Below are 14,635 nucleotides of genomic sequence, written 5' to 3'. Positions count from 1 at the left end.
CACCATCCTACAATTAGATGACGGAAGATCACTTGTCCCTACTCCGCAAGGAACCGACAGCTCACTTGGCCATCTTTCTGGTCACCAAAAAGGACGAGTGCCTCCAGGCTTTCATTCCCTCAATCTCTTCCTCAAGAAGTTCAGGATGCTCACTCTGCCTCCGGTTCTATCTGCCCTGGACCCAGGAGACTGGATGGTAGCATTGGACACAGCCCACATGCATTATTTGTGGTTCGCGGTAGGCCCTGAGCACTTTCAGTTCACTGTGCTCCCCTTTAGCCTTACCAGCGACCCCCTCTGGTTTTCACAAAGCTGATTGTGGTGGTCGCAGTTCATCGGCGGAAATCAGGGGTTTAAGTCTTCCTCTGTCAACGACTGGCTGTTGAAGGTGGGTTCACCCCATGCTGTCGCCTCCCACCTCCAGACTATGGTGGACCTCCTGCATTCGCTGGGTTTCACTATAAATGTGCTAAAATTACCTTTCAGACTCTCCCTTTCATTGGTGCTGTTCTGGACACAGTGCAGTTTCGGGCTTATCCTCCAGAGTGTCAAGTCCAGAGCATTCAGGCTATGATACTGATGTTAAAGACTGTATCCTGGATTTCGGTGAGAATGATTGTGAAGCTACTAGGCCTCATGGCCTCCTGCATCCTGCTGGTGACACGTGCCAGAGGACATATGCAGGCTCTGCAGTGGGTCCTGAATTGGGTGCAACATATGGGGAATCTCTCCGACAAGGTCCAGATCTCGGAGGGAGCTGCAAAAGATCTGCAGTGGTGGTTAACAGAATGTGATGGGATCAAAGGCAGATCCCTCTCCCGTCCCCAACCAGATCAGACAGTAGTGACAGATGCACATAACCATAAGTAAAGGGGTACCCTATAATCCACAGAACAAGGGTAATACATTCAAAATAACGTGTTCTGCCAGGAAGAATCATCAAATTAATAAACTCTTATATGGTTTTGGTGAAATAAAATAACACAACATTCAAAATACCTATATGAAGAATTCCCTCCCCCCAAAAAAAAATCACAAGAACTTGTTTTAAATGCTGAAATAAGGTATATTTGAACCAAACTGTATTCTATATGAACAGAATCTGATCTGTCGTACAAAATGGTGCTCAAGTGGCGGCGCAGTGCAAAGTGAAATACGGTATGCCAAAAAAATGGAAAAAAATAAAACACAAATATATGCAATATATGTACACAGAAGGGGTCAAACCCAAACAAAGGAACTTGATATGACTAAATCAATGAAATATCCAGTTGAGGCGATAGGGATTGACCATATAAAAGTAGAAGTTTTGACTCCTATGGGAATGAATAGACCGGGGTCTTCATGAGGACAAACAATTATAAACAGAATGGCACCAAAGCGGAGCAAAACACGGTCAAAACAATACAGGTCCTCCAATTATTGGATGACATTACAACGTAACTAGTGGAAGAAAGAGTGGAGGCAAAGCCACCGCACGCTTATTACTCTCGTGTCGGCGGATAAAGCTGCTTCCCGAGTTAAGTAGTGACAGACTCCTGGGATGGGGTGAAACATCTGGGAGAGGTGAGGATCATAGGCATCTGGTCTCAATCCGCAACTCCACATCAACCTGTTGGAGCTCCGTTTAATCCAGCTAGCATTGAAGGCATTTCTTGCCTTTATCAAGGGAAAGATAGTGCACTTGTTCACAGATAACCCCACCGCTATGTGGTACTGCAACAAGCAGGGTGAGGTGGGGTTGTGTATCCTTTGTCAAGGGGCTCAGTGCCTCTGGACGTGGCTGAAACAGCAGGGCATATACCTGGTGGTTCAACATCTGGTGGGATCTCTGAACGCCAGAGGAGACAAACTCAGCCGAAAATGCCTAGCAGATCACAAATGGCATCTCCATTTGGAGGTGGTGCAGGCTGTCTTTCAAAAGTGCGAAGCGCCTTGGTTAGATCTGTTCGCCTCCACGGAGAACACACAATGGCAGCAGTTTTGCTTTTTGGGAGTTTCCAAGGGGGTAGTCGCTCTTAGACTTTTTTCATCTCGAGTGGAACTTAGGCCTCTTGTATGCCTTTCCACCCATACCACTTCTACCCAGAGTTCTCAAGAAGATCTAGGACAACCAGGCCCAAGTAATCCTTGTGGCTCTGGGCTGGGCGTGGAAAATCTTGTATCCTGAGCTGCTGAGCATGTCTATCAATCCTTCCATTAGACAGCCCCTTCTGGAGGATCTTCTGTTGAAGCAGCAGGGGAGGGTTCTGCACCCAGACCTGTCCGCTCTCCACCTTCTAGCATGGAGATTGAGCAGCAACAGTTACAGCTTTTGACCTTCCTCTCGAAGTCTGTAACATAATCTTGTCAGCCAGGCATTCCTCCCATCAAAACAGTATACACCTGTTGAAAGAAATTTGTGGCATGTTGTACAGACAAGTCTGTTGACCCCCTTTCGGCCCCCCTGTCTGGGGTCCAGTTGCTTGTCCCTAACGTGGCCCAGCAGGGCTATGCTATAGGCACTATTAAAGGTTATTTGTCTTCTATTTTGGCTTTTTGGAGGTTACCTGTTCAGCTTTCTTTAAGTTCCCTATTGCACATAGGTTCCTTAAAGGTCATACAGATCTCTTTCCTCCATCCCCATTTATTATGCCTCATTAGGATTTGAATTTGGTTTTGACATTTCGGGTTTGTGCTCCTTTAGGGCCTCTCCAGAATTGTCCTCTCAGGCTTCTCATTTTGAAAACAGCTTTCCTTGTGGCCATAACATCTGCCTGCAGGGTAAATGAGCCTCAGGCATTCTCATCTAAGCTGCCCTGCCATTTCATCAATCCTGACAAAGTGGTGGTTCGCCCTAGGGCCTCTTTTCTGTCAAAAGTGGTTACGCCCTTTCATGTGCGCCAGTGGTTCCCAACCTTTTGACTTCTGTGGACCCCCACTTTATCAGTACTGGAACCCGGGAACCCCCACTGAATCATTGTTGGAATCTGTGGACACCCCCATTAAGTCATTACTGAAAGCTGTTGACCTAATCTGTTAATATTATTACATTTTCTAAGCAGCCACGTACCCCCTGAGGAGGCTCTGCGGACCCCCAGGGGTCCCCGGACCACAGGTTGGTAACCACTGAGGCCAATCCATCACCTTGCCTATTTTGTACGCACCCCCATATCCTTCTAAGGAAGACTCCACTGCCTGGACCCAAAAAGAGCATTGGCTTTCTACCTTAATCGTACAAAAGAGTTCAGGTGGTTGACCAACTCTTTGCAAGTTATATGGGTGTGAAAAATGGTTGGGCAGTGCAGAAGTGGACCATCTCCAGATGGGTTGTACTCTATTAAGATCTGCTACACACTGGCCAAAAAGCAGTCCCCTGAGGGTTTGCATGCTCATTCTACCCGCGCTAAAGGTGCGAGCACTGCATTAGCATGCGGAGTTCCAGTTCTTGACATCTGTTAGGCGGGAGCATTGGCATATCTGCACCTGTTTACCGAACACTACTGCCTGGACAGTCAGGTCCATAGGGACAGGCATTTTGCCTGTTAGGTCCTGGTGAATTTTCTAGTATGAACTTGGTTCACAGACCCACCTCCAGGGATGGTATTGCTTGGGTATCTATTCACAGGGAACAAATCTGCATCTACAAGTCTCTATCAGATGAACAAGTTACTTACTTTGGTAACGCCTTACATGGTAGAGGAAATCTGTAGTTGCAGATTCCTCACCGACCCACACATTCTCCTCGCTCTGCAAGCTGATTTCTAGGAGCAGGGGCTCCCCTTTCAGGGCCTTAGTTTTGACGCACCATTTCTTTGACTCTGTGCTTCTGGCGTGTCAAGTCGGTGCACCAGGGTGGCACCTATATATGAACTGCAACTTCATATCCAGAGTGGACAACGACGGATGTGGTGCTAATCAACGCCACCTAATGGGGCGCAGGAGTACTGCTCACAAAAATCTTCCGGATCCAGTCTGATGCATGGGGAGAATTCACAGGTAAGGAATCTGCAACTAGATATTTTCTCCGCCAGATAAGGCATTACCGAAGGTAAGTAACTTGTTCTTTACATTGCTTGTGCAGTCTTGTTTCTTCTCTTCAACATCTTAACGGGACAGGTCTTCATTACACTTCGATATGCTTAATTTAACTGCAGTTGCAGCGTTAACCATAAAAAAAATATAGCATTCATCTGTTTATATTGTCTCTTTAAAGTCTTCATGGAGGGTTTAAAGAGAGTAGTTCCTCAAAAGACACCTCCTCCACTTGTCTATATCTTTAATGTGGTCTTCTCACAGCTGCTTTTGACCCTCTGCATTTGTGTGAATTACAGTTCTTGACTTGCAAGTTGGCCTTCCTAGTAGCAGTCATCCCCATACGACATATTAGGGGACTCCAAGTCTTACAAGACAGTACCCATTCATTCAGGTTCCTAAAGACAGGGCAGTTCTTCGGACCAACCCTACATTTTTGCCTAAACTTTTCTCATAGTTTCGCGTCAACCACTATTGTTGCCTGTATCTGATAGAGACTTCTAGTTGCAGATTTCTTACCTTAGAATTTCCCCCAGGCGTCAGACTGGATCCGGAGGTTTTTTCTTAGAGTAATACCCTTGCGCGTCGGTAGGTGGCGTCGTTCGACTCCGCAGGCGTCATGGTCACCGTGATGACTTCGGGAGCAGTACATACATGCCACCCTCGCACAGTGACGTCAGTTCTTTTCTTTTCTTTCCGCGCCACGCGCTGATCCGGAGAAGAGCTACCCTAGGCTATTTTTGGGCCGAATTCGACTGTTTTGTCAAACTTTTTTTGTGTACGACTTTGGTGCATCGAGATGTCCCCAAAGACCGGGTTCAAGCCTTGTGAGGACTGCCATCGGACGATGTCAGTGACGGATCCTCATCGCGTTTGTCTGTGGTGGCTCGAGCGCGACCACGACCTGAAGTCGTGCTCCGAGTGTCGGGCCATGCACCCGAAGGCTTTGAGGGAGCGGTCCCTAAAGCTAAAGGCGGCCTGGCACTCCATGTAGGTCCCGCTCTCGCTCGAGAAGAAAGTCTCGAGAGCGGTCGCAGAGTCATCACCACTCGTCTTCTTCTAAATCCTCGGGTCAAGGTTAGAAGAAGAAGGCCCATTGCTCTCCGTCTTCACCCTGTCGCTCGGCCGACGCGTCGTGGGACAAGCGTCCATGCACTAGGCCTCCGTCCTCTGAGCCTGCGTCTGGGTCGACTCCGCGCTTCCCCGAGTTTCCCAGAGCCAGAGCGACCCCCGCCCAACTGAAAGAGTTTTACGAGGCCATGGACCTCATCTTTGGGCAGGCCGCCCCCGATACAGCGCCTTCGGGCCGAAAGGGTTCGGCTGAAAGGTCTTCGGGTCCCGCGCCGGCGGCTTCTGCCCTGCCAACCTAGGTCACCTCCGGATCCGTACACGGATCCACACCGGCGCAGGTCGCACCTTCAAGACCTTCCCCGGCGCCGGGTCGATTATCGGCGCTCCCGACATCTGTAGTGCCCACTATCGACGTCGACCCAGTTCTTATCCCAGACGACTCAGAGTCGGAACGGCATCAACTGACGCCGCCTTTGGCTTCGGTGGGGCCTATTCGCCCCAGGTCAGATTCAGACCCTTTTTCCAATGGGTATGAATACGGGTAGGAATTGGAGGGGTCCGTGGTTCCTTATGAATACCAGGATGACCCTGCTATGCACTGGGTACAGGATTTGGGTGAACCAGTGGTCTGGATACTTCTCCTGACGCAGGCATGCTGTCTCCTTCTACCGTGGTTAAGGCGGAGGGAGCAACTTGTATAGTGATCAGTGGGGCAGGTGAGGTCCTCGGCCTTGAGCTACCTACTGTAGAGGTAAGGTCTAATCTCCTGACAGAGGTGCTTCTACTTCAGAACCCCTTTTACCATTCAATGAGGCCCTCACCGATGTCCTTTTGGGTACATGGTCCAAACCCAACACAGGGGCTTCTGTGAACAGGACTATCGCTCGCCGCCATCAGCCCGCACCAAACGACCCAAAATTCCTGTCTGAACACCCCACGCCTGAGAGTCTTGTTATCCAGGCTTCCTCTTCTTCAGGTGCGTTCCCTTTTGCGCCCCCGAATAGGGAATCCAAAAGGCTGGAACAGTTTGGCAAGAAGTTGTTTTCTTCCTCCAGTCTAGCGCTGCGATCTGTGAACACTGCATGCCTTTTGGGCCATTATACCCACTCAATGTATGATACAGTTGCGCAAGTCATGCCACAGATACCCGAGGAGGCCAATGCTATCGCCTCCCAAGCAGTGAACGATGGGAGAGACGTGGCGAAGTTCACAGTCCTTTGTGGGCTGGATACGACCGACTCCCTGGGCAGATCGGTTGCAAAGACAGTGGCCTTACAGCGCCACGCCTGGTTACGCACTTCTGGTTTCTCGGGGATGTCCAACAGTCCCTCATGGACATGCCCTTTGATGGCACCCGTCTCTTTGGAGACAAAGTGGACTCGGCCCTGGAGAGATTCAAGGATTCCCGGGCTATGGCTTGGTCCCTCAGTCTTTCCTCGGCCACTCGCCCACCACAGTCAGCTTTTCGTTCCTTTTGTGGACACGGAAGGGGCGCCCTGTCGCGTCCTCAACCCAGCCACTGTGCCACGCACGCTGGCCAGCCTATGCGTGGCCGAGGACGCGGAAGCCCACGTGGCCATGGGACAGGGAGCCAGAGGTCTGTCCAGTCCACCTCTGTCCCCGCTGCATCCTCCAAACCCTCCTAGTCCGTCCCCTCACTCCCACCCAGTTGGTAGCAGGATCCGCCATCACCTGCCCCACTGGGAACATATCACCACGGACAGGTGGGTTTTGCAGATCATTTGGAAGGGCTACTCCCTTTCGAATCTACACCACCACACATGCCACCATCCTTCCATCATCTTCCTGAGGATCATTTGGCGCTTGTCCGCCAGGAAGTCACAGCTCTCTTGGCCAAGGGAGCTATAGAAAGGGTCCCTGTGCCAGAAGTAGGTTGTGGTTGTTATTCCCGCTACTTTCTGATAGCAAAGAAGGACAAGGGCTTACGTCCTATCCTAGACCTTTGGGACCTGAACTACCTCCTCAAGAAGGAGAAATTAAAAATGCTCACCCTGGCTCAGGTTCTGTCTGCCTTAGCGTTGCACTTGCAGGATGCTTATTTCCACATACCCATCCTGCCTGCCTACAGATGTTACCTACGATTCGTGGTAGGCCATGAGCACTTTCAGTTTACTGTGCTCCCCTTCGGCCTAACCAGCGCCCCTCGGGTGTTCACGAAAGTGATGGCGGTGGTTGCAGCTCATTTGCGCAGGTTAGGGGTCACAGTCTTCCCTTACCTCGACGACTGGCTGTTGAAAGCGCACTTGCCCTCAGACAGTCTCCCACCTTCAGACTACGACGAACCTCCTGCACACGCTGGGGTTCACTATAAACATGCCGAAGTCACACCTGACTCCCTATCAGACGCTCCCTTTCATTGGAGCTGTTCTGGCCCTAGTGCGGTTTCGGGCTTATCATGCGTCACTTCTGGGTTGGAGCGGCCACATGGGAGAGGCAGAGAGCAGAGGCCTCTGGTCTCTGGCGGAGTCGGGGCTCCATATAAATCTGCTGGAGCTCCGGGCGATCAGGCTTGCGTTGAAAGCATTCCCTCCTTGATGGTTCAACATCTGGTGGTCTCTCTCAACGCCAGAGCAGACAAACTCAGCCGTCGACGCACAGTCAATCATGAATGGCGTTTCCATCCGGAGGTGGCACAAGGTCTCTTTCACAAGTGGGGAGAGCCTTGGTTAGATCTGTTCGCCTCCGCAGAGAACGCACAGTGTCTGCTGTTTTGCGTTTGGAGTTTCCAAGGCGGCACTCGCTCAGAGATGCTTTTAGTCTCGAGTGGAGCTCCGGCCTCCCTTACGCCTTCCCGCCTATCTGTCTTCTGCCCAGAGTTCTCAAGAAAATCAGGAACGACCGGGCCCAAGTCATCTTGGTGGCTCCGGACTGGGCTCGAAAAGTGTGGTATCCAGAGCTATTGAGCATGTCCATCAATCCTCCACTCAGACTGCCTCTTGGGGCGGATCTTCTGTTGCAGCAACAGGGAACGGTTCTGCACCTGAACCTGTCCAACCTCCGCCTTCATGCGTGGAGATTGAGTGACAATAGTTGACGGCTTTTGCCCTTTCACCCGAAGTCGGCAATGTTATCTTGGCAGCCAGGCGTCCATCGACTAAAACTGTATACGCCTGTCGTTGGAATAAATTTGTGGTATGGGGTACCAACAAATCTGTTGATCCCCTTTCTGCCCCTCTGTCAGAGGTTCTTCTGTTCATTCTTTCTTTAGCCCAGCAGGGCTCTGCTTTGGGCACCCTTGAAGGGTATTTATCTTCCATTTCCGCCTTTCTTAGGCTACCTGATCAGCCCTCGGTCTTTAAATCTCCTATTGTGAGTAGGTTCCTAAAAGGGCTCACCCACTTATTTCCTCCCACTCCATTTATCATGCCTCAGTGGGATCTTCTTGTACTTACTTATTTGATGTGTACCCCCTTTGAGCCAATGCATAATGGTCCCTTGCGGTTCCTTGCCTTCAAAACTGTCTTTCTGGTCGCTATCACCTCTCCTCGCAGGGTGAGTGAGCTTCAGGCCCTTTCTTCAAAACCTCCATACTTGTCTGTACACCCTGACAAAGTAGTGTTACGCACTAGAGCGTCCTTCCTTCCTAAGGTGGTTACACCATTTCATGTAGGCCAGTCCATCACTTTGCCTACCTTCTACGCACCCCTAAATCCTTCCCATGAGGAGGAGAAACTCCACCGTCTAGACCCAAAAAGGCCGTTGGCGTTCTACCTCAATCGTGCTAAAGGTTTCCGGGTGGACGATCAACTCTTTGTTGGTTATGATGGTGCGAAAAAAGGGAAGATGATGCAAAAGCGTACCATCTATCAATGGGTGCTTCTTTGCATCAAAATGTGCTACGCTTTGCTTAAGAAGCAACCTCCTGAAGGCTTGCATGCTCATTCCATCAGAGCAACTGCTGCTTCTACTGCGTTGGCATGCGGAGTTCCTGTCCTGGATATCTGTCCGGCAGCTACGTGGGCATTCCTGCATACGTTTGCTAAGCATTAATGCCTGGATAGTCAGGTCCGTCGAGACGGCTACTTTGGTCGTTTGGTCCTGCAGGACTTTCTGGTATGATCTTGGTTCGCACCCCACCAGCGAGGATGCCATTGCTTGGGTATCTATTCTAAGGTAAGGAATCTGCGACTAGAAGTCTCTATCCGATGTACAAGTTACTTAACTTTGGTAACTAAATATCTGGTAGAGACATTTTCTAGTTGCAGATTCCTTACCCGCCCACCCATCCTCCCCGCTTGCGAACTGATTTCTAGGGACAGGGATTCCCCCTTTCAGGTCCTTAGCTCTGGCGCACCAATCTCAGTGTTCTTAGCGGCTCTGCGCTCCGACGTGGAAAGTCGTTAAAAGAAAATGTCACTGCGTGAGGGTGCCGCCTATGTACTGCTCCTAGCGTCATCACGACGCCCACGATGCTTGCGGAGGCGACTGGTGCCACCTATCGACGCGCAAGGGTATTGCTCGAAGAAATAAATCTCCTGATCCAGTCTGACGCCTGGGGGAAAATTCTAAGGTAAGGAATCGGCAACTAGAATATGTCTCTACCAGATATTTCATTACCGAAGGTAAGTAACTTGTACTTTTTTCCACAACTAAAATCTATAGCTGGAAAGACACTTTATATTCTGGATGTTATGAGGATGCTCATGTTTTACATTGCTAGATCTAAACCATTTAAAAAGTGCAATAAAATTTTCGTAGCCTTCGCCAAACCCCCCAAGGAGTGTGTAATCTCTAAAGCTGGTATTGCCAGGGAGATAGTTAAATGTATCCAAACCTGCTTTGCTAAAGCCAAATACGCTCTGCCCGTGCCTCCAAAAGCATACTAAACACTTAACAAAGGAGCTACATTGGCTTTGGATAACTGCAAAGCTACTGATTGGTTCATGCCCACACACTTGTGCCAAGCAGTACTGTGTGGACATTTAAGCAAACCAAACCGCCTTCTTTGGCCAAACAGTATTAAAACACTATTTCAAACATATATACTTCATCTGCTAGCTTTCCATGGTTTTGGAACAGGACTGCTTTATAGTGTATGCATCGCATGTGCAGCTGCAGTCTCACATGCTATGAAAAAAGTTATTTACCCTGTAACCATTGGTTCATAGTGTGTACTGCTGTAGAGTCACATGTGTCAGACCCCACACCCCCAGAAGCCAGTGATAAACATGTCTTCTTTGCCAGTGGTTCTTAACCTTTGGCCTCATGTGGACCCCACTTAATCATTTCTGTAACTCAGGGACCCCCACTGAATCATTAGTGGAACCCTGGCCGAAGCATTTTTGGTGATTTGAACTGCAAAACAATACACAAAAATTACAGAAACCGGCACCCATCAAACAAATACACAACTATTTTATTTAATTCACAAATAAATATTAAAAACAATTCTTTAATGTGAAGGCTGGACTTTTCTGTATTTAAATAAGGCCACTTATTGTTTATGCTATATTCTGTGTGATGCAATTGCACTGCTTCCAGGAATCAGTCTGAGGAGATTAACTTACTTTTTAGCCTATAATTTTAAATTCCATCACATTAATAGAATGTTTTAAAATAAGAGTTTTACATTTTGCCTCTGTAATTATATACACATTATTAATCAGATATTATTATTTAATTTTCTTAGCACTTGTAGACTCATCTGAGCATTCTTTGTAGACCCCCTGGGGTCCCTGGCCCACAGGTTGTTACGAACCACTGTTCTAAGCCTGTCCATTTATTCAGTTTGTTATGCACAGCACACTCTGTTTTCAACACTACACTCCAGTTACACTATTCGCCTGCTGATCAAAAAACAATCTGGCATGAAACTGACAATGAACTGGTGCAATCTGGACTAAGGGGGGAGTTGCAACAGGTCTTGGGCAAGTTAAATGTTCTATATTTTTACAATATACTCTTCTGATTCAAAAATCTTATATATTCAACAAGTCAGTTTGATTTGCATATATTCATGACATGGACACAACTATTTCTGAAACCTTTTTACATTTTTATTGGTTACCATTGTCTATATTACAAGAATATTGAATTTTCTAGGACTTATCTCAGTATAAACCCTCCAGGAAACACCATGCTGATTAGAGACGTCAAACATGTTAAAAATTACTGATGCGTCATTCAGAATGAATGGACTTACTTTTGAGTTCTATATATATTCATAAATGTAATTTTTACTTCATTCTAGATTTGGACATGACAAGTACTGAACAAAAGGCTTTTGAAAATGAATCGCAGAATGAGAAAAAAGAACAAGATTCCTCTGCATGTGAAGACATCAACTTGGGCACTCCAGTACCAAAAGGAGAACATTCTATAATTGCTCAACACAATTCATTTTTACCTAGTGCGTCCAGTTTGGATACTGTTACCTCAGATAATCAAGAACAGAGTAAGGAAGTCAAGCCTATTGAAACGTTACATAGTTCCTCCCAGGAACAGTCAGATACTGAAGATCTCATCCACAATAAAAAGTGGAATACTAAGTCCCAGCCCTTAGAATCCATACTAGCAGACTGGAAGGAAGATATAGAGGCATTTGAACAGATGGAAAAAGATGAGCTATGATTTGACCATGAACAACATCCAAGCAGGGAAAACTAAAATTTGTGATGATGTAGAAATTCTTTGAAACTATGAACCTGTGTGATGAACAGCTCATGCTCCACAGGTATCACGTTTACACAGTCCGAATACTTTACAATCCATTGCGTGTGTTGCTGTCATTTTCTACATTTTCCAGATTGATAACGTACACTCTATTCAGTGGCACAGCAGAGACTTAATGAACTGTGGTGCAGGACAGACAGAATGTTGGGTTTCTGGAAGCAAACACATGAATTATTTCATATAGTTTAAAAGGTTGGTGCTTGACATGTTCTTTAGTCAGTTCTTCTTTTACTAAACCCATCTGATGGTAATTGGCTATTACAGTTTAATGTTAAACCTAAAAACTATTAGGTTGTTAGTACAAATTTCACTTTCCAAGGAAACTGTTCTTTTCTTAAAAGTAACATGGTGAAAATGATATTTTATTTCATTGGCCCATCATCATCTTGGCAACATTGCTCATAATGTCATTTAAAAATGTCTTCAACTACTTGAGTTTTTTTTAAACTGGAGTGCTTACTACACCAAAGGTTGATACAAAACTCTCCAATAGTAAATGGGGTTTATTGCTATCAAAGCAGTTTAATGAAAAATGTTGCTTTATTTAGTATATTTTGAGGGTTTATTGCTGGGGTTACTGATATGTCAAAGCAGTGTTGTGCACATTTTGACCTACTTGGTTATTTTTCATGTCGTTTTATGATTGCCTAATGTATAACCTGAGACAGAATAATTTTTGATTTCTGGATCTAAATTCTGAAAAGACATTCTGCATTCCCACAACAGATCCCTTAACATAACTCAATGGACATACATATCAATGCGATATTGTATCTTTTGAAGTGAAGATATTGATAATTAACAAAAAATACAGGAATAACATTTGGGGGCCTGCTCTTCAGTTTTGTGACACATATGTAAATATAATGAACATTACCTGTAACATTAATTGCACTCACACTTGTCAGCCTAGTAAAAGTAGAAACTGCCATTATTTTTATATATATATATATATATATATATATATATATATATATATATATATATATATATTTTCACACACACATACACACACGCATTTTGGGGTTGAATCTAGTCTTGAGACGTTCATGACAATTTGAGTCATGTAAAATTAAACACTTATATTTTGTTCATTAAAGAATGTAAAACTAGTTTAAAAACCTGATATTCATTTTAAATTATCATTTCAAAATAATGATTCCAAAATGCAATTTCTCTTAAAGCAAATCTTTGTTTCAAAATCATTTATTTCAGAAATGCACTCTATCTTTTTGGAGGGGTAGCTCTTTTTCATCGTAAATTGAATTTTCCTTGAAAGCATATTTTATTCTATTTCAAAGATGTTTACATTTCCTTTCCATCATATATTTAGACGAATTGGGTTGATTCTAAAAAGCCTGCTTTAATTTTTTTTTTTTTTTTAATTCTAACACAAGAATGTTATAATGTAATTGTGCAATTCTTGCCCCACCTTAGTATGAATGCTGTAAAATGTCTTGGTCCAACACCAAAATTGTTTCCATGTGCAAATTTTTATCCAAGATCTAGTTTTTTTGATGCCACTTTAAATAACATTTTCTCGCACAAACTAATGGTAATTTTTAATTTTAGAAGCCCTTTCTTAGTTTTTCATTTTGACTCTAAAATAGCTAATCTGTGTTTTGTTTGTTTTTAAATTGTAATAACCTGACACTCTACTAGCTGTTTATGTACAACATTATTTTCATGTTTACATGAATACAATGTGAGACCACACTTTTTCATATGCATTTGCAACTTTAGTCTGCCTTTTGACAGTTACACAGCCAAGAACGAATACGGGTCTAAATGGACAATTTCAGATTTTCTAGAGACTGAGAAAACTATACTAATGTTTATTAGGCCCCTTATCTCTTCCCCCTCCTCCCAAGGAATTGTTTGCACTTTTTGTTCTTTTTAGGTATTTCAACATTTCCTGTAAACTGAATGCAGAAGCCTCGACCTGTTGCTACAGTCTGAGTATGCCATTAATGCAGACACATTTTCTGTGAATTTATAAGAAAATATTACCTTTTAGGCTTCTCTTAAAAGTGTTGAATTTTCTTCTTACTGTGCAGTGAAGCATATACTATGTGCATGTAAAACCAGAGGAGTTTGATAAATCCATTAATGAGTTGAGGCAGTACGAGGTTACATTTTGAAGTAAGAACAGTCTATGTACACAAAATGTAATTGATTGCGTTGTATAGCAGTTTGGTGGCTAACACTTTTAACAGTAGCATCTCTGTAGCCCGATGGCTTGTTTTCTGTTATCAGATGATTAACCTGTCTTATGCGTATTCTCAGTCGCTCTGTGGCATTAGTAATGCATATCAGGCATTTAAAAAGTATTTTTGTGTGATGTGCTACATACATGATATAATGAATATCACACTGGCTCATCTACCTTAAGATAGTTTGAAGTTACATTACTAATATTACATCAGTAACCACTGGAAAGGTTTTTCTAATTATTACTCTGTTGATTTTAGCACATGTTTGAATAAGTTGATACCAAAGTCTGCCTATTAGTAAGTGGATTGTCTGAAAACTGGTATTGAAAATAATTTATTTTTATTTGAAATTTGCCTTATGAAGCACTAGATTAAAACACACCATTTTTCTTTCTTTTTGTGACATTTTCACATACCTTTAAAAATGGATCTAAAATGGCTTGTTAATTTTGAAAATAATATTTTTATAGAGCAATCACATTCCCTAAACGTAGATTGGTTTGTAACGGTTATGGTACTTTCGTGATTCAGATACATTGATGTTTTTGTTGTGAACCCCTGTTCCAATTTCTCAGCAGGAATTTTAGCATACTGTACAAGCTTTATCACAAATGTTAAGAATTAAGAGATTTTCTTTTAAGTAT

The 14,635-nt window shown here is 44.8% G+C and overlaps 1 protein-coding gene across 2 annotated transcripts in view; it reads left to right on the top strand.

Moving 5' to 3' along the window:
* The window catches only part of EDEM3 (ER degradation enhancing alpha-mannosidase like protein 3), a 367,252-nt gene extending 355,209 nt beyond the window's left edge, over positions 1-12,043 (top strand). For both annotated transcript variants that reach the window (XM_069231637.1, XM_069231638.1), the window contains one exon: positions 11,297-12,043. In XM_069231637.1, coding sequence (XP_069087738.1) covers positions 11,297-11,676 — 380 coding nt within the window. In that variant the 3' untranslated portion in view covers positions 11,677-12,043. The remainder of the gene's footprint in view (positions 1-11,296) is intronic.
* The last annotated feature ends 2,592 nt before the right edge of the window (positions 12,044-14,635 follow it).

The sequence above is a fragment of the Pleurodeles waltl genome, chromosome 4_2 (genome assembly GCF_031143425.1).
Source record: "Pleurodeles waltl isolate 20211129_DDA chromosome 4_2, aPleWal1.hap1.20221129, whole genome shotgun sequence".
Classification (NCBI taxonomy): Eukaryota; Metazoa; Chordata; class Amphibia; order Caudata; family Salamandridae; genus Pleurodeles; species Pleurodeles waltl.
Note: the sequence above shows the minus strand (reverse complement) of the source record. Positions and strands in the feature narration are given on the sequence as shown.